Source organism: Vicugna pacos, chromosome 14 (genome assembly GCF_048564905.1).
Source record: "Vicugna pacos chromosome 14, VicPac4, whole genome shotgun sequence".
NCBI lineage: Eukaryota > Metazoa > Chordata > Mammalia > Artiodactyla > Camelidae > Vicugna > Vicugna pacos.
In genome coordinates, this window is record NC_133000.1 from 61,558,527 (window position 1) to 61,578,204 (window position 19,678).

The following is a 19,678-nucleotide window of genomic DNA, read 5'->3' on the forward strand; positions in this document are numbered from 1 at the left end:
GATTAAATAACCGCCGATATATCCAGATCATCATGTAGCCATTAAAAAATTATGACTTTGAAGACTTTTAAAACATAGGAAATGATTATGCTTTATTAAATTAAAAAATGTATAAAGTTATAGGCATAAAGCGTAATTCAACATTTGTGGGACTATATGCTTGGGTTTCTGTTTTTACAGAAACAAAATTTACAGCATAGAAAAAAGACTAAGAAATTATAACAAAGTAGTGATACTGGTTATCTTTGGTATTGGAAATAAAATAATTTTAATTTTTGTTACATATTTCTCCACAATTTTTTTAAAGTGGACAAATACTACCTTTATTGTAAAGAATTAGGAAATATTCTTTTCAGAAAGACCCACTTTTTACAGGCCATTGGCTTCTTACTCTTACCCGGCTCTTCTCTTTTTTGTGTTCCTGATGTAGAGCCTGCACTCGGGCTGTCCACTTGCTTTCCTAGGAAACAGGAAAACGAGAAATTTACGTGCAACTGTAACAATGATATCTACTCAAAATGAAAGCTTCCTTTTTAGTGAGCACCTATGAAACCCAACTATTTATTGGGTAAAATTTTAGCAGGCATTTTAAAAAAAATATAAATACAGTCAGAAATGTTTAAACACATTTGCACTTGGTTTTAATCTTATACTCTGAGGCAGCGGTCAGCAAACGTTTTCAGAAATGTTAAGGGACCAACAGTAAGCACATTAGGCCCTGGGGTGAGATGATTGAGCCACTCCTACTAGCAGGAGAACAGCCATAGACAATACATTCTAGTGTGGCTGTGCTCCAGTAAAACCTAAATTAAACAAAATGAGTGTTGGCTTGCCAACCTAAGAAGCTAGAAGGTTTCTGAGCCCATGGGGTCTGAAACTCACAGAGCTTATAGGACAGAGACAGAAGAAATTTAGGTGAGATCTGAGGATTTCATAATTGAGTCCTTCACCTCACGAGAGAGCAGCCTTCTGGGAGCAACTGCCAACAGCTCAGCTCAGGACACAGTTCCTGGTCCCCTCCTGAGTACCAGGCTCCTCACTGGGCAGCCCCTGGCAGGCTGGGAGAGAACTCAGACGGGCCTTGCCCTGTCCAGGAGGAAAGTTGGCACAACAATGGAGGGTTCCCACGTGATGTGTAAGTGGCCAGGTCCTGCCTGGAGGACTACAGTAATGCAATAACCCAGAGGTCCAGGAGAACCCTCTAGAAGAGGTGCCGTCCCAGCTGAATGAGCAAGTGACAGGTCCTAAAAACTGGGAGGTGGTGACAAAGATGGCCACATCCCAGGAACCGTGACTGGTTTGGTGCTGCCAGAGTGTCGCAGTAAAGCCAAGGATGGTGGAGGGGGTTGGGGTGGGGTGGCAGGGCCCGGATCCTCAGGGACTCTGAATGCTGGTTAAGGGTTCAAGACTTTGTTCTGTGAAAAAGAGGGAGCCGTTGAAGGATTTTAGACAGGATAGTGACGTGGGCAGCCTGGCTGCAACACGAAAGGTAGAAGAGGGGGAGAGAGGCAAGACCAGCAGCAGTGGTAGTAGTCTGTATGCAAAAACACTTACTTTTAAAAATAACATAATATTGCTTTTAAAAAAAAGTCCTGAACTCATAAGCTTATGAAACTCTATTTGGTTCCTGGCTTTAAAAAAATTCCCCTAAAACAGTGTGACTAAAATAGCCAGGATAAAGGCTGTACTGTTTACTGAGGTTCACTTCCAGATAATTGCAATTACATTTGACAAATGTAAAAGATCATCAGTTCACCAATGCAGCTGTATATTTAAGCTCTCAAAAAAGGTCAGTGCTTCAGTGTGCCATTCTATGCCTTTTGAAAGTGAGCAACATCTGAAATATGAAAAATAAATACTAAGGTAATGGGAACCAATTCGAATAGGTATTCAAGGCAAAGTTAAACAACTTTGCCAAACTGTTCTGTATCCACATCAGTCAGCAACTATCTAATGAACACACACCTATTATGAATTACATACTGGAAACTAATACAACGTTATAAATCAACTAGCCTTCAATTTAAGAAGGAGAGAAGGGAAAAAAAAGACTTAGTTACCTACGCCGTCACTGAAAGAGACACTCTTCCCGTAGATGATGCTTCCTGTAGGTTTTCACTAAGAGAGATTAGGCCTCTACTGCAGTGATCACGCACTTTTACCTACCTGACTGTCAAGAAGTTGCATCACATTTTGGAAATCCTGGGGACACTGAGGACGTTCTTCTTTAAACTCATGTGCATCTTTTAACGTGCCTATGTTAGACTTAATCTGCATATTGGACTTCTGGATTTCTGACAATTGCTGTAAAATAAAATTCAAAATCACTGGCATGAATGTTCATAGCTTTATGAAACTGAAAAAGAACACAAAATTGGAGCACATCTGACTTTCCTCCCAGACTGTCATCCTGTTTCTCCTTCCCAGCGGTTTCCCTGTTTCGTTTCTTCCAACAGAAGAATGCACACAGGGTGAAAAAGGGAAAGGAGAACCCAAGTTTCTAATCTTGGACAATGGGGCTTTACAAATGTGGCGGGGATGTCCCGGTCACCAGAAACAGAGGAACTGGGTATAGCTCATTCTCAGGATAATTTAGTGACAAGGTCAGCATCATCCAGAGACCACTAGGGACAAAACATTTTAACTTTCTTTGCTTGTATGTTATTCCCAAAGAGACAGTCAGTAAATACCCTCAGAAAAGCACAGAAGGTAATTTGTTAACTTCAAAAACAAAAGGATGAGGGAGCACAGTAAGTCTCCACCACTTACGTCCAGGCTGCACACGGAGACTTCCTTTCAAAGAGCACAGTATGGAAAGGGGCGGGGAGGATGGGGGAGTAGCTTTCAGTGGAGAAACCTGACAACCGCCACCTCAGCCAGGTGGTCAAGGGCAACGTCAGCAGTCATACATCACATACATGGTGTGTGCCCTTGACACGATGTGAGGAAAACTGTATTTTAACTCTGAGGACGTCTTCCCCCAAACTCATAAACCCAGCCTAACTATAAGAATATCAGATAAATTCCAATAGAGGGGGCATCCTACAATACACCTGACAGGTCCACCTGGAAATTGTCAAGGTCATCAGAAACAAGTCTGAGAAACCATTCCAGACAAGACGAGCCTAAGGAGACACGGCAGCTAAATGTACTTGGGTATCCTGGATAGAATCGTGGGACAGAAAAAAAAGCTACGTAAAAGCTAAAGAAATCGGAATGAAGCATGGACTTAGTTAATACTACTGTGTCAGCATTGGTTCGTTAATTGTAACAAGTGTACCATACTTATTTAAGACATTGGTCATATGGAAAACTGTGCACAGAGTAGAAGAGGGGGATTTACATGGAACTTTCTGTACTGTTGGCTCAATTTTTCTGTAAACCTGATACTATTCTAAAAAATAAAGTCTATCATTAATAACAATTTTTAAAACCGTCTTTGCTGAAAAGAGGAAACAGCCCATATGTTCATCAACTGATGAATGGATAAATAAAATATGGTATAACCATACAATGGAAAATCATTCCGCAATTTAAAAAAATGAAATACTGATACATACTACAATGTGGATTAATCCTGAAAACATTATGATAAGTGAAAGAAGCCATCCATAAAAGGTCGCATATCGTATGGTTCAATTTATATGAGATGTCCCGAACAGGCAGACCCGTAGAGACAGAAGGCAGGGCTGTGGTTGCCAGGGTTGGGGAGGCAGTGCCAATGCGTACAAGGTACCTCCTTTGGGTGATGAAATGTCCTAAAATGACTGATGATGGCTGCATAACTCTGTGAATGCAGTAAAAAAAAAAACCACTGAACTGTACACTTTAAGTGGGTGAATTGTATGGAATGTAAACTATATCACAATAAAGCTGTTTTTTTTCTTTAAAGATACAGAGAGTGAAAAAAAGTCCTATGTGGGGAAAAGTCCAATTCCACTATGATTCTGAGGGCAGGGATAACCATGGAGGGAATCTCAGGCAAAAGAACTGTAATTGGCAGTTTTATCACAAGGGGAAAAAATGATTGTGGGCTGGATGGAAAAGACATAAGCCAGCCTTTAATTGGTTAGTATCAAAATCCATTACTGTGGGTAATGTGACATCCCACTTTGAGAAGGGGCCACAGGTGTGAGTTCAGGAGAAGCCCCTGGAACAGGGGTGGTAAAATAACTACTGCCTAAGGGTTCTGATGCTTAGAACCAAGAGAAATGATATGGGGATAATGGAACCAACAAGGAGTTGCCTGAAGGAAGCCCTACAGAAAAGATACAATGAGCCATCTCAAGTTAACTTCCCCTCAACTTTTTACTTGCAAATTATAATTTATGGAAAAGTTGAAAGAATATTACACCCATTTCACCTTCATCAATTGTTAATCTTGTAACATATTTGCTTTATAAAGATATGACAGCGGATAGCAACTTTTCCTGTAAAGATCCAGACAGTATTTTGACTTTGGGAGATACATAAGGTCTTGGTCACAATCACTCAACTCTATGGCTCCAGCAGAAAGTTCCGTATAAAGATAAAGCTTAGAGGAAAGAGCATGGTTGTGTTCCAAGAAAACTTCACTTATGGACACTGAAAGGTGAACTTCAGACAATTTTCATGTGTCGTGAAATATTTTTTCTCTTGACTTTTTTCAACCACTTAAAAGTATAAAAACCTTTCATAGCTCGAGTACCATACAAAAGCAGGTAGTTTGCCAGATTTGGGTCACAGGTCATACTTTGCAGATCCCTGTGATAGAGTTCAGGACGTTTTAGAGAAGGATCTTAGCAATATTCCAAAACCATCCCTCTATCTTACTTTGTGAAACATGTTGGCCCCTAGAGGGAGCTCAAGAATCTTCCCTCATCTCCCTTGCTTCTCTGTGTGACCCAGGATGCTCCCACAGGAAAGGGATCACATTTAGCCACATCCAGCTCACTCAAACCCCCTTCCTCCTCACCAGCCAGGCCTGGGGGGAGGAAGGGGCCTGGCAAAGGTTCTCTGTCCTTCTGAGTTGGCTTCCTTCTCCTTCAACATTGGTGATTTATGTCAGCCTTTCTGGAAAGTTCCTTTGGAACTTTGGAATGTTCTAACACAAGGGGAGGTTTATGGTTTTGGTCTGTCTAAACCTAACCAGCTAAGAAAGATCCTCTCTGATCCAACCAAATGTACCAAGTGTTCAGCACTGGGTTTGGGGCCAAAACTCCCGCTCTCCAGGGAACGACTTTCTGACTTACTATTTTCCATATGCCTCAAGCTCCCGAGACTCTCAAGGAGGAGGGGTATCTGGGCCAGGGCACAAAAGGAACTTCTGGATTCACAGGCCACACTGCCATTCTCACGCCGCCGCCCAAGGCCACAACTCTGTCAATGCTCTGAGGACTCCTAGGTTGGATACTTACATATTCCAATGCTGAATTCTTGGAAGTCAGTTCTTTAAACTCCTTCATAAACATTTCCTTGACTTTTTCCATTTCATCAACTAGTTTCTCCTTTTCTTCTTCTTTCCATCTATCGAATAACTTCAGAAATTCTTCCTCTTTTGTTTTCTGCATTTCATACTCCTGAAATTGATTTTAATACATGACTTTAAAAGCTCTGATAGGAATCAAGTGTGCAGAAGTTTAAATAAATGGACATAGCTTCACTTCAAATGAGTCAGCTACTCTTGCATATTTCAATTAGGCTTTTTGTTTGTTTGTTTTTTTGCAAAACACTTCATATAATGGCAGGTCTATGTACAATAATTTTTCCAAACCAGAGGCAGCACACAGCATCCTTTTGTCCTTGCATCCCTTTAAATACAAAGAGGCCCAAAGTCTCAAAAAGTTCTATAATCTGTGAACTTGTAGAGTAGACATACAATCGTGTGTAAAATGTAAACATACTTCAAAAATCTATTGAGAAGAACCTTTCTTGATACCATACCAATTTGGGTGGAGTAGCCCTACCTCAGCCCCATTAAACACAAACGCATTTTATATAAGCTAAATTCAAGGTCTAGTCAATCAGCCTTTGATTTCTTCACAACCTTCAGTGTTTGTTTGTTTTTGAACCTAACTGGAGACCTCAACAAACTCCACCTAATAAACACACAGAACACTGCACCTAGCAACAGCAAAATATATATTCTTGTTAAATGTACATGGAAGGTTCACCAAGACAGACTATATGTTAGGCCATAAAATGATTCTCACTAAATTTTAAAAGATTGAAATCATGCAAAGTATCTTCTCCAACAACAGAATAAGGCCAGAAATCATTAACAGAAAGAAAACTGGAAAATTCACATATACATGAAAATTAAACAATATACTCTTAAACAACCAATAGGTCAAAGAAAAACTCACTAGGGAAATACAGAAATACTTTGGGATGAATAAAAATTAAAACAAACATACCAAAAAAGGGAAGCAGACAAATCAGTGCTAAAAGGGAAATTTATAACTGTAAGAGCCTACATTAAAAAAGAAAGTTCTCAGGGGTGGGTATAGCTCAGTGGTAGAGCGCATGTTTAGCACACAGAAGGTCCTGAGTTCAATCCCCAATTTTTAAAAATCCTCTAATTTTTTAAAAAAAAGTAACCAAAAACATTTAAAAAAAGAAAGTTCTCAAGAGACAAAAAGGTCATTATATAAAGACAAAGGGGTCAACTCATCAAGAAGTTCTAACAATTGTAAATATATATGCATCGAATATTGGAGAAACTAAATACATAGGAGAAATAAACAGCAATACAATAATAGCGGGGGATTTTAACACCTTACTCTCAACAATGGATCTTCCAGACAAAAAATCAATAAGGAAACACAGGACACTTGAGCAACATTATAGACCAAATGGACCTAACAGACGTATACAGAACATCCTATCCAGTAACGGCAGATTACAAATCCTTCTAAAGCATGTACAGAACATTCTTTAGGAGAGATCATATGTCAGGTCATAAAACAAGTCTTAACAAATTCAAGAAGGCTGAAATTATATCAAGTATCTTTTCTGACCACAATGTTACGAAACTAGACATCAGAAACAGAAAGAAAAATTTGAAAATTCACAAACATATGCAGATTAAACAACACACTCCTGAACAACCAATGGATCAAAGAAAAAAATCAAAAGGGGAACCAAAAATATCTTGAGACAAATGAAAATGGAAACACAACATGCCAAAACTTACGGGATGCAGCAAAAGCAGTTCTAAGAGGAAAGTTTACAGCTATAAATGCCTAAATTAAGAAAAAAGAAAGATCTCAAATAAGCAATGTAATATTACACCTCAATGAGCTAGAAAGGAGAATAAACTAAGCCCTAATTAGCAGAAGGAAGGAAATAATAAAGATTAGAGCTGAAATAAATGAACTACAGGACAAGAAAACAATAGAAAAGATAACAAATAACTAAGAGTTGGTTTTTTGAAAAGATAAAATTGACAAACCTTTAGCTAGACTAACCAAGAAAAGAAAGAGAACTCAAAGTTACAAATGAAAGAGGGGACATTACAACTGATACCACAGAATTCCAAAGGATCATGATAGCCTACTATGATCAATTACATGCCAACAAACTGGACAATCTAGAAGAAATGGATAAATTCCTAGAGACATACAACATACCAAGACTGAATCATGAAGAAAAAGAAAATCTGAACAGACCAAGAATGAGTAATGGGGTTGAATCAGTAATCAAAAAACTCCCAACAAAGAAAAGCTCAAGATTGCATGGCTTTGCTGGTGAGTTCTACCGAACATTTAAAAGGACTGAAAGCCAATCCTTCCCAACAGACCATCGGTTCGGAATTTGGTACCATACCTTAGAGAACCGGACCGCGTGGGCGTGCTGCGCAGCCTCTAGCTGAGACTTGGTGAGCTGCAGCTGCTCCTTCAACATGTCAATCTCATTCTGGAGCTTATCAGTCTGCACCCTTTTCTTATACTCCGCTGCAACAGAAATATCTCGTTAACATACCATCTCTTAGGAAACCTACCTGAAAACTTAAGGGGTGCAGTTCTATTGATCAAAGACAAAGGAAACTGCTCTAACTGCTCTATTACTTTTTTTCATGCCCCATGAATCAACTTTTACTCTTTACTGTTTACTTTCAGCCCGTCATATTATTGGGTGCTGAATTATTTTTAGCAGATTCTTTCAGCCACTGTGCTGAGACTGGATTCTCCTACAGAGACAAGGTGAGAGCCCATTCACAGAGCAAAAATGGTGACAAGAATCATCCTAGGCTCTTCTTTGAGATGCCTGTCTCAGTCAGAGAAGGGAGGCAATAGCTTCCACTGCGGGTACCACGATATTGAAATCTCTATGGTCACTATCCTTCTGGCTCCCACTGAACTCTCCTGAGAACCCCATCAGTGCTAAGACAAGCAGAGGCTAGCATTCAAAATACAAACTTGGGCCATAACCTGTCCCTGGGGCAAAAATGAGCTACTGAAAAGTTGTAAAAGGAAGCAACAAGTGAAGGGAAGAATACTTATGTACATGTACTTACATGCAGATGTACACATGACTGAATGGATATACATGTGTCTGTGAGTGTAGACATGAAAGGTATGGAAACCAAAGTAGAAAGTCAGAACCTCAAAGATGACCTGAAGAAATAATACTCATTTCAGAGTCTGAAATACTCTCTGAAACGAGTATGAGATAGAATAAGATACTGAAACAGAAGAGAAAGAAGGTCAGTTTCACACTGAAGAATGATAGATTAATTAAAATATTTAATCTTCCCAATTTCTCCAATATACTACTAAACTGTATCAGAGGTCCATGGTTTATAAATGGAGTTTTACGCTGTTCATACTGTTTATACAAAGCGTAGCTGTTTCCTAAATAAATCTATTTATCTGAATAGGAAGGAATGGAAACAGATTAGTCCAAAAGGGAGAGGAAAGCAGGTACTGAGTAACAGTCTAGAAATACACACACCTAGATACTGAAAATATTTAAAAATCATGATGAGAATTTCTGTGGATCACTGTGGCAATCTGCAGAATGCTTTGATCTGCTCATGGAGAAACAGATCGTTGCTTTTTGAAAACATTTAAATAGTAGGAAACTATTGGTAAGCCACAGAGCCCCTCCCCTCTCCTGCTTCTTCAGTTCTCTCCTCTATACACTGGTTAACTCACATCGGTACCCAGGCTTATCTTAGTATCTGCCACATCAAACAAGACAAAAGTTTTCCCTTGGTCCCACATTTCCCTCCAAGTAATGCCTCCTATCTCTGCTTTCCCTCCAGCAAACGTTACTGAAATAAATGTCTGTAATCACATGACCACTTCCTCACCCGATTCTCAGCTCAGGTCACTCCAGTCTAGCTTTCGTCCCCAATTCCCTGAAGCTGCTATGTCAAGGTCACCAACAGCCATCATGACAACAATGGTCAATTCTAGGTCTTCATCTTACTCTGTGCCTCAAGATCATTTGATATAACTGACCACTGCCTTCTTCCTGAAACACTTATGCCCTTTGGTTTCCATGACAACACACTTCCCAGCTTCCCTCCTACCTCCCATCACTGCGATTTCTCCCTCTCCTCAGCTGCTCCTCCTGAGCTCCTAGTGTGGGGCTGGCCCTGAGCCACCTTCCCTTCCCTTTGCAGGTGATCTCATCTGGCCCAGCTCTGCCAATCACTCCCAGCTTTTACTTCCAGACCTCCAGCATCTCTACCTCCATAGCGACTGTATGTGTGGCTTCAGTGTACCCACAGCCAACACAAACTCTTCAATCTCCCTCCTCCCTCAGTCTTCTCCCCTCCTACTCCCCATCTCAGTAAACATCACCATCATTTACCCAACTGTACAGGACAAAAGCCCAGGATCGTCTTTGCTTCATCTCTTGCTCTCATGTTGAGTCACATTTCTGTGGGCTCTGTGTCCACAATAAATCCTCTCCATCTCTACTTCTCCCCCCTCCCCGGCTACCAACCTGGTCAAGCTGCCACCTGCTCTCACCTGGGCTACTCATGCAGCCTCCTCACTCCCCCACCTGCTTCCAACACTGCTCCAATAGTCTGTTCTCTGCCCGCAGCTGGAGGGGTCATTTTGGGTACAAATTAGCTCATGCCCTCCCTCCTTAAAATCCTCCAGTGGCTTCCCATTATGCTTATAAAAAAAAACCCACATTTCTGCCCAGGTCATTTAAGGCCCCCATGACCATGCCTTTCCTAACCCACCACTACCTTGCTCACTCTGCTCTGCAGCCTCCTATCTTTTCTCTCTCCTCCTCACACCCCTCACAGTGTGAGATTCCCTTGCCTGGGATATTCATTTCCCAGATTTTCCCCAGGCTGGGACCTCCTCATCATTCTGGTCTGTGATCAAACATCTCCTTAACGAGGTCTTGGCTGACCACCAGGATTCACTCTCCATCCCCTTCTTCTGCTTTATTTCTTCACTGCATTTGCCACCACTTGAAAAGAATCATTCATTCATTTGTGTCAATGTGAATCCTTCACCCTTCCCACTAGTATATAAGAGAGCTGGACGTGGTCTGTTTTGTTCCCAGCTCTCTCCCCAACCCCTGATACGGTGCATGGCACATAGTAGGCACATATTTACTTAGTGAATGACCAAAGACTAGGATGCTTTCTTTTAAAAGGATTGAGAGAGGCACTGGACCATGTCTCACTGAAAAAAAAAAGATACCAGACAGTAAATAGCTCTTGGAAGTGGAGCTCATGACTTACCAAGGTGAGACTCTTCGGGGTGGCGGCGCTGAATATGACTTTGTAGAAAAGCTTGATTCGTAAAGGCCTTGTCACATAAATGGCACTGAAAGGGAGAGAGCAGCACATCCAAGTGTCTGTGACAAGTGCCCTTCCACCTAATTTGAATTAAAATTTGGGTACCTGAAGCACTGCCCTCTTGGGAAATTTCCGCCCAGAGATACCATTCCAGCAAGTACTACTGAAAGCATGACTAAAAAGACATATAAAACCAGGGTGTTCTTCCCAAACTGAACGCAGGGCAGTGAAAACCATCTCTTGATGGATCAAGTAGCCCGTCATGGTGGTTTCGGGAACCCCTGATTGCTGCCCCCCTAGACTGCTGGTTCCCAGCCGGTCACCACCAACTTGCTCATGGCACTCCAGCCATGCTGGCTTTCTTCCTGTGCCTCAAGCAGGCCAGCTTTAGACTCTTTACATTAGCTGGTTCCCTGCCCGAATCCTCCCCAGACCCTCGCATGACTGGCTCCTTCTTGATGTTCAAGACGTCATTTACAGAGCATCTTCCACGCTGGGGCGGAGCAGCATGTCCTCAACAAATCTTCCCAGATGATCCTCCCGCCAGTCACTGTCCCATCACACTGTCTCATTTTCATCATTGTACATCTCACCAGTTAATACTTTCAGGCTTATTTACTCTACTTGCTTCTTGTCTCCTGCCCAATCCCTCTAGGTTCGAAAATGTCAGCTTCCTGAGAGCACGGACTTGTCTCTCTTATTCATAGCTTTATCCCCACAGCCCAGCATTAATAAATCACTGAGCACGTGCTTAGAAATAGTTGGCCTCCTAAAATGAATTTACTGAAAAAAAGAAAAATCAGTCCTATCAACATCTCTATTCTCCACTTTAACACATTCAGCTTTTAGGCAAAGAATTCAACTTGTTTCATCTACATCCTCCCCTCTGGATTACTCTGAAGTAAATCTTGGATATTATATATTTCATTTGTCAATATTTCAGAACCTAGCTCCAAAGGGACTTTCTTTTAATATAATCATAATATTATTATTCCACCTTTTAAAATGAGGAAATTCCTTAATTATCAACAAATATACAACCATTTACTTTTTTCTAATACTCCACACATTGTCTTAGAAAACATTTTTTACAGTTTGTTTTGAATCAGAATCCAAATAAGGTCATTGTTGTGTCTCTTAACTCTCTTTATTCTACAGCTACCCCTCCAGCTCTCTTTTCTTTATAATTCTTTTGCTGAAAAACTGAACATTTGTCCTGCAGAGTTTCTCTCAGACTGGATTTTGCTGTTTCATCTGTATTTACATGTTCTTCTATTCATGGTTTGCCTTACTCTTAATCAGTATAATTGCATCAAAACTTCAGGTTCTAGTTTCCCAGAAAACTAACATTATGGCATATTTCTCAGCATTACATTTCAGAGGATCTTTAAAGCATCTTTTACACCTTCTCTGCCCATGATGACTGCTCTGGTTTCCTCTCAAAACTTCAGGGGCTGCCCACACTGACTCAGATGTGAGTATGGCTCAAGAGCCATGCACAGCACTGGAGAAAGGAAAGGATGAGGAAACCCAGAAAGTGTAACTTTTTATCTCTTAAAATAGAAAACATGTATTTTTAACTACTGGAATAATACAGAAGAGCCATGAGCTCAAAGTAAGAAGGTGTTCCTACTCCAAAAAGAAAAGACCGACATTTTGACTACATCGAAATAAAAAACTTCCATGACAAAAAACACCAAAACAAAGCTGAGACTTCCGGTTTCTGGATCTACATATAAGGAGCTTGAAAATCACCACTCCATCCTAACAATAAGTAAAAAGCTGAAAAGACTGAAATCAACAACCCTCCTTGGATCTGTAAGAGAGGGGAGGACACGGGGTAAACCAGTGGCCACAAGCCTGGACAGAGTACAGGGAGTCATGTCTTAATGAGAGCAGAGACTCACCAGCAAAACCCCCTGTAGGAACCAGTGCAGGGTAAGACCGGAACTGTAATTGACAAATTCTGGAGGCTTAGAGTGGAGAAGTCTGAGAGTTAAAGACACCAGTGGAGTGAGGAATTTTCTCAACTTGGTAAAGACGATCTGCAAAAAACTGCAGCTAACATCACACTTAATGGTGAGAAACTCAGTTTCCCCTCTAAGATCACGTACAAGGCAAGGATGTCCCCTCTCACCACTGCTTTTCAACATGGTGCTGGAAGTCCTTGCTAATGCAATAAGGCTAGAAAAAAAATTAAAAGATATACAGACTGGGAAAGTAGACACAGAACTGCCTTTATTTGCAAATGACATGACAGTCTATGTAAAAAATCCAAAAGAATTGACAAAAAAAATTCCTGGAACTAATAACCAGGTATACCAATGGGATTCCAAAATCTGTCTGTGTTGCTGGAGTATAGAGAAGAATCTGAGACTTCCAGCTATGAAGACAAAAGACCTTCTTAGAAATAGTCGAATCTTGTTACAATACACTGGCATTTTAAAATTTTTTATATTTTAAAAATAATTTGATAGCCAGAACATTGGTACACACTGGCCTTTACACATGGCCATGAGACTTGCCCAGCTTTGGAGGTCTCTATTTAAATAACAATTCATGACTGCAGGCTAAAGTCAAATAACTTTTTAAAATCAATTGACTTCCCATAAATTTTATTATAGGCCAAATACTCCTAGCTTATGAACCTGGAATTACAAAGATTATGACACTGTGGAACCTCAGCTAGCTTACATGCCAGCTATTCTTAGCAGCTGTCTTTGATTTCCCCTCCCTGAAACACTGATTCTTACAGCATCAGCACTGTGACCTCTGGCCTTTTCTATACCTCTACTATTCAGTGAGTTCCTAGAAAAGGTCTGAGGATGCAGAGAGATCACAGGTAGCCACAGATCACTACGCGGAAGTCACTGCAGAAATCAATATCCACGTGTCTGAAGCTGTTTACTGAGCCTTCCCCATGCCACACACGCATTAACTCACAGGATTCTCAGAGCAACCCTCCAAGGAAGCTACTACTAACATTCTCATTTTCCAGAGGAGGAAACTGAGGTTTAGAAGTTAAATGACTTGTACAACGGAATAGCTGGGATTCAAACCCAGGTAATCTAACTCTGGAGTTGTCACCCTAAAGGATTCACACTGTTGAAGAACTCCATAAAGAGACAATGGCAAGCCCCTTAATAAAAGGCAAAGTATACCTGTACTACGCTAAGTAGGAAAAGATGGTCTGGTCATTCCTACCTCTTCTCCGTCACATCTGGCCACATCATACAGCAATCACTGTCATTCACATTCAGAGTCTGCTGAGTGGCCAGAAGTTGGCAGGTGTCACTCATTTAATAAAAGTGAGCCATCACCTTTTTATTCTTATATATCATTCACATTTGAAAATCTTTATTAACTAACAGCTATTTCTATGATAACCAAAAGAATGAAAAAAAGTTTATAAACATAAAATTTTTATGTTACAGGTTTTAACATTTCACTAATTAATACCAAAGCCAGATAAACTTTTTTAATGTATAAACAGAACCCATTCTATCCATTTTACAATGAATACATTTATAAAGAGCCATCTTAGCACTATTCATATTTAGTTTTTAAATAGCATTTATGAAACAAATAGGCAGTTATCCACATAAAGTATCATTTGATGACCCGCAAATGTTGTCTACCCAAGATGAAACTTTAAGACTTTCTAGCTGTTCATGTCTTTTAAATACACTTGTCTCAAAGCTCCTGTTGGGTCAGTCCTAAGCACTATTAACCCCACTGTTTTCTGCACCCTGTAACTCACTTCACATTCACTCCCACTTTGGTTCCACTATTGCCTAAGTCCGCTGAGGCCTTTTAAGCCATGTTTAGCCAAAATGACTGGAGTGTAAGGGCATGAAATCAATCTTGTTAGTCTATTGTTTACTTCAATATCTTTATCAAACTTTCTGTGCTACCTTCACCTCATTGATAAAAATATATATGCTGATTTCTGTTACACTGAAAAATTACAATACTTATCTTAGGTTCAATGTCTACCACATAATAGTTGTAGATTAAGAACAAAAAGGCAAAACTTTTTATTTTAAAATACCATTGTTTTTGACACAACATTGTAAAATGACTATAACTCAATAAAAAAAGTTTAAAAAAATAAAATCTAAAATAAATAAATAAAATACCATTGTTATATTAGCAAGTACTCTTGTTCATAGGAAATATACACATTGAAATATTCAGGAGTCTCCAACTCTGTCAAATGGGTCAAAAATAATAGTTATGTATATAAAGACAGAGGAAAGAAAGCAAAAGTGGCAAATGTTAGTAACTGGTGAGTCTGGCTGAGGGTACATATATGATCTCTGTACTCCAATTTTTCTGTAAATCTGAAAATTTTTGAAATTTAAAAATGAGGAAAAAATCACAAATTTAAGCATTCCAGACCATTTGGGGGCCGACCCCAGCAGCAAATTGTACCTGATTTATTTTTCATTACATTGATTAGAAGGAAACAGCTTTTAAACAACCAGCATTTAGACGACTTCAGTAAAGCACTGCGGACAGTGTTACTGTTTAATTATTAATCCTATGGTAGTCTACAGAAGGTAATGAACCGTGTCACCTGTTGGTTAAAATTACTGTTTTGCTTAAATACGCTGTTTTTTCTGATTTACAGTACAAATCTTAAACAGAAACAAAAACAAAAAACAAAAACCAAAACCGTGATATAGGGAAAGGACTCTCAATATCCCAGACAGTAGGAACTGAGGATTTTATTGGATAATCACAAGGCAGTTTCCCACCTGGTAATAGCTGGCTTTGGCCTCCATCATCAGCTGCTGGGTCGAGATCATCTTTTTCCTGCGTTTACACTCTTCCTTGAGTAACTTGATCTGTCCCGCCTGCTTGGAAAGGAGCTGCTTACTCTGCTCGCAGTCGGCCAGGCTCAGGAGCAGCCGCTCCTCCAGGCTGTGCAGCTGCGAGGTGAGGAACTCCTGCGAGTGCAGCAGGTACTCGATGGTGAGCTGCGCCAAGCGGATGAGCTTCAGCAGCACCGGGTCCACCCCCGACTGGCAGTGCGGGCACTTCTCGTCCTCCAGCTTGCAGAAGGTGATGTTCACGATGTTCTCCTGCAGCGTGAGCACGTCCACGGCGCCCGCCACCTTGTCCACGTCGATGGCGCTCAGCCGCCGCCAGTCCACGCTCTCCAGGCGCGGTCGGAACTGGAAGAAGGGCAGGGGGCCCGAAGCCGCGCTGGGCGGGGCACAGGCCATGGCGGCCCCGCCTGCGGGGGCGGCTGCGGAGGCATAGGGACCCTCCAGGCCGCTGGCGAGCGGGTAGTACACGTGCTTCTGAAAGGGCTGTTGGATGGAGACCAACCAGAGTGAAAGGGGGAGCTGAGAATCCCGTGGAGCCCCTGCCACTCCCAGCCCAGAATCCCCGGCCTCCGGCCTCTTACCATGCTTGGAAGCAAGTCCGCCGCCTCAGCTGGCATCGGAGGAGGGGACGGGCCCGTCTACCCGGCCCGGGCCGCCTCCCGGGCCGCCGCCGCCCCACTCCTCTGGAAGCGGGAGAAGACCGGGTCCCGGGAGGCGGCGGCCTAAAGTCTGGGCGTCCAGGCCGTTGCTATGGCAGCGCCCGGGGCAGGAACCCGGAGCAAAGGGCGCGCCCGCCAGCGCCCAGTCAGCGTGCGCCCAGGGCCCTGCGGGACCAGAGAAGACCTCGTGGGAGAGCCCGAGTGGACACACCCGTCCACCTGTCCTGAGAGCCGGCTTCCCGGGACAGCACCAGCCCCCCCAACCCCGGCCTTTGGGCCGGATATTCCATGTCCCTAAGGCGTGGGGAGCCACATCCTAGCTGCTCGCCTCTGATCCTCGCCTTAGGTTTTGAGATTAGAAATATCTATTCATTCTCATCTTTCACACACAACTCAGAATACGTTAAGCAACAAACCTATGCAAAATTAAATGGGATGAAGGGGGAACTGGCTGTAAAAGGGCAGGAAGACACTTCCGGGGTATAATTTTAAAAAAATGTTCTCCATTTTGATTGTGCTGTTGATTTCCCCGGGCATATACATTTGTAAAAATTCACTGAATGGTACACTGAAAATTAACGGTCATATTATACCTCAATATATTAAGTTGTTTTAAAAATTAAATTTATAGTGTAGTTAATTATATTTGATGGCAGGTTTCCTAAATTTCTTACATCCAAGATACTTTTTTAAATGGTCTTTTGTCTTCTATGGGTTGGCCGCCTAAATATAATATTCTGACAGAAGTACAAACCAAAGAACTTGCCCAAATATAAAAAACTTTGTGTCTTTCCAAAAGGATACATTCTCAAAATGAGAAGATAAAAACAATCAAGTTCCCCCTACATCAGCTTTACCATCAAGTTTTACAGTGGCCCCATATTTACCTTATAAATTTGTGTGGCAGCTGCATTCTGTTTTCTGGAGACGCCAAAATATTCCTAGCAGCAACTTGTAGACCTCAGGCCTCTCATTCTTGAGGTCTTCTGGGGGCTGCTTGTAGCTACCACAGAGATGGATGAACCGAGGAAAAGCCAGACATTCCTCAGTCCACCGGGGAGTCCTTGCTTGGACCAATCATCAGGAAAAATTTTGTCTTTCCTAACAGCCAAAGATCAAAAGAAAGGAAAATACAATTCAGAGTAACTGGAAGCAAAGTTGTAATATCAATTATTTCTAGCCTTTAGAGAACTAGAAATAAGCCTATATGAAAGCATCCGAAAATTAAACATATGCTTCGTAAGTCTTCACAGAAACCACACATACAAATAATTTGGAATGGGATTTTGGAAAAGAGCTATTACAAGTCACTGAAGCCGGCATGAAAGACTTACAGCTTCAAGCTTCAAAGTCTGATTCGTCCATTTACTTTTTGCCTGACCTAGAACAACTCACGTCAGCTTTAGGCCTCAGTTTCCCTGTTTGTTTAAAGGGTATCTGGATACCGACCTGGCAGGTCTATGTACTGTGGACTCCATCCACTGGGCTGCAGGATCAGCGGGAACAAGAGCCGTGGTTTCTCTTGCTCACGGTTATATCCCCGGCACCTAGCACGGGTCAGGCAGAGAGAGGAGTTAGAAATTTGTCTAAAGAACACGTGGATAAAGAATCATCGAATGAATTAGGCGCTTAGTTAAGTAAATGTCGGCTCCCAGCCCTTGTTCTTTATATTTTATGTGCCTCTGGCCTGTTAGTGGAGTTCACCCAGGCTATGGGTCCAATCCTTTGGACCTGAAGCGGGGCGGCTATCCGCGCGCCCCCACTGCATTCGGGGGAACAGGCTTGCGGGGCCCAAGATGCCCATCTCCTTTCGCCGCCACCACTCCGGTCGCCAGCGCTGCGCTGCTGGCCACCCTTGCCCGTCGGCTGACTCTCAGTCGCAAGATGGCCGGAACAGGAAAGAAGGGGTCACACTTTCCCGTTCCCCCCACCCCCCCCCCCGCCATCCCCCTGAAGCACAGCCAGCCCGGCGCAGCGCCTCCAGCCCCGAGCGCACAGCGGGGCCAACCCGCCAAACCGCAAAGACAAAGGCCGGGAAAAGCGGGCTCCAGTAGGGCCTCTGAGCCGCCCCTTAGAAGGCAAGGCTCCAGTGGGGGCTGCGGCAACCAAGCCAGCGGGGTCTGCAGCGCCTCGGCTCGCAGCGAGGGAAGAAGAAAGAGAGCTCGGCTTCGGGGGGACCGAGATGCCTCGCGCTCCCCCGGGGCGCCTGGCGCATCCCAGGCCTCGGCTCACCCCAGCTGCGCGCTCCTGGGCGGGCGCCGGGCGCTGCAGGCGGACGGGGTCGAGGCTGGGGACGCAGATCCCAGGGGCGCTGCTGGCGCAGGAGGGCCCGTGGAGGCCGAGGAACAGTCGAGCGGGAAGCGGCGGGCCAGCTCCTTCTTCCAGGGCACAGGATGAGGCCTGTCCGTTTTGGGCAAGTTGTGACGAGGAGAGCCGCCTGGCGCCGCTCCGGGCGGTCCCAGATTCCAGGCCGCGGGCGCCTCGGGATTCCCCCACCCCCCTCCCGCCCCCCCTCCCCTCCGCGATCTCCCTCCTGCCTCTTCTCTCGGCGTCCCAGCTCCTCTGGCAGCTGGGCGGGACCGTACGCGTCTAGACTGCAGCGCTAAAACGCATTCAGCCAATCCCGCTGTTGGTGCAGACACGTGGTGCCGGGGCGCGCTTTGTTGCTGGCGTGGGATGCTCGCCCCAGGAAGGCTTTTCAATGGGAAGACAGAGTCTCTCCAACCCTGCGATTGGCCTAACCCTCAGCTAGCTGCCCCATAAGGGCAGGGACTTTATGTGAATCCTAAGAAGAGGTGCGTTTTAATCGCAGAAGAAAACAGATGCAAGAGACCTTGAAGAGGCTATCTAATGTAGCCCTGCACTTGAGTGACATGGAAAACAGAAGTAAAGATTATATAGGACGAAAGTCACGGATCTCTGATGGTAGAAAGTTGGGCGGTGAGGGAGAGGAGTCTGGGTCAGGAGTAACGTGAATATTTTTTAACCTAAAATTGGAACACGTGGTCTAACAATGGGGCAAAATTCCATATTTTTAAATGAGTAATCCAGGAAGTATGCACATGCCATTCCTACAACCACGAGGTTGACCCAGATTGAGGAATTTAAGTGCATCGCTTGCAAAATCTTAGTGTCTACTGTAACAAAATTGTTCTTCAATTATAAAGGAGTAACTACAGAATTTTTGTTGGATAATAATATGTTACTGTAAAACGGCTTTCCTTGTGTTTCCCCTTAACTAAGTTAACTTTATTTAGCACAAGTCTTCAAACGTAGTAATAGCTCATTAAGTCTTTATCTTGTATTCCTTGCTTTTGGTGGGATTTTAAAAATTTATCTAATTCTAATTTAATGCTTAAATTTGAAAAAGAATCTAAGGTCCCATGAAAATCCTCCAAAGTTACATAGTAACAATTTCTAGGTAGAAATTT

General features: G+C 42.8%; 1 protein-coding gene across 4 annotated transcripts in view; it reads right to left on the minus strand.

The window, feature by feature from the left end:
* Window positions 1-18,735, minus strand: part of DZIP1 (DAZ interacting zinc finger protein 1) — a 47,859-nt gene extending 29,124 nt beyond the window's left edge. For all 4 annotated transcript variants that reach the window (XM_072976459.1, XM_072976457.1, XM_072976458.1 and 1 more), the window contains exons 1-10: window positions 18,480-18,735; window positions 17,697-17,794; window positions 17,135-17,348; window positions 16,170-16,412; window positions 15,514-16,071; window positions 10,697-10,781; window positions 7,807-7,934; window positions 5,397-5,558; window positions 2,167-2,304; window positions 398-460 (exon numbers count right to left, since the gene is read on the minus strand). In XM_072976459.1, the coding sequence (XP_072832560.1) occupies window positions 398-460; window positions 2,167-2,304; window positions 5,397-5,558; window positions 7,807-7,934; window positions 10,697-10,781; window positions 15,514-16,071; window positions 16,170-16,205 (1,170 nt within the window). In that variant the 5' untranslated portion in view covers window positions 16,206-16,412; window positions 17,135-17,348; window positions 17,697-17,794; window positions 18,480-18,735. The remainder of the gene's footprint in view (window positions 1-397; window positions 461-2,166; window positions 2,305-5,396; window positions 5,559-7,806; window positions 7,935-10,696; window positions 10,782-15,513; window positions 16,072-16,169; window positions 16,413-17,134; window positions 17,349-17,696; window positions 17,795-18,479) is intronic.
* Window positions 18,736-19,678: the final 943 nt, after the last annotated feature.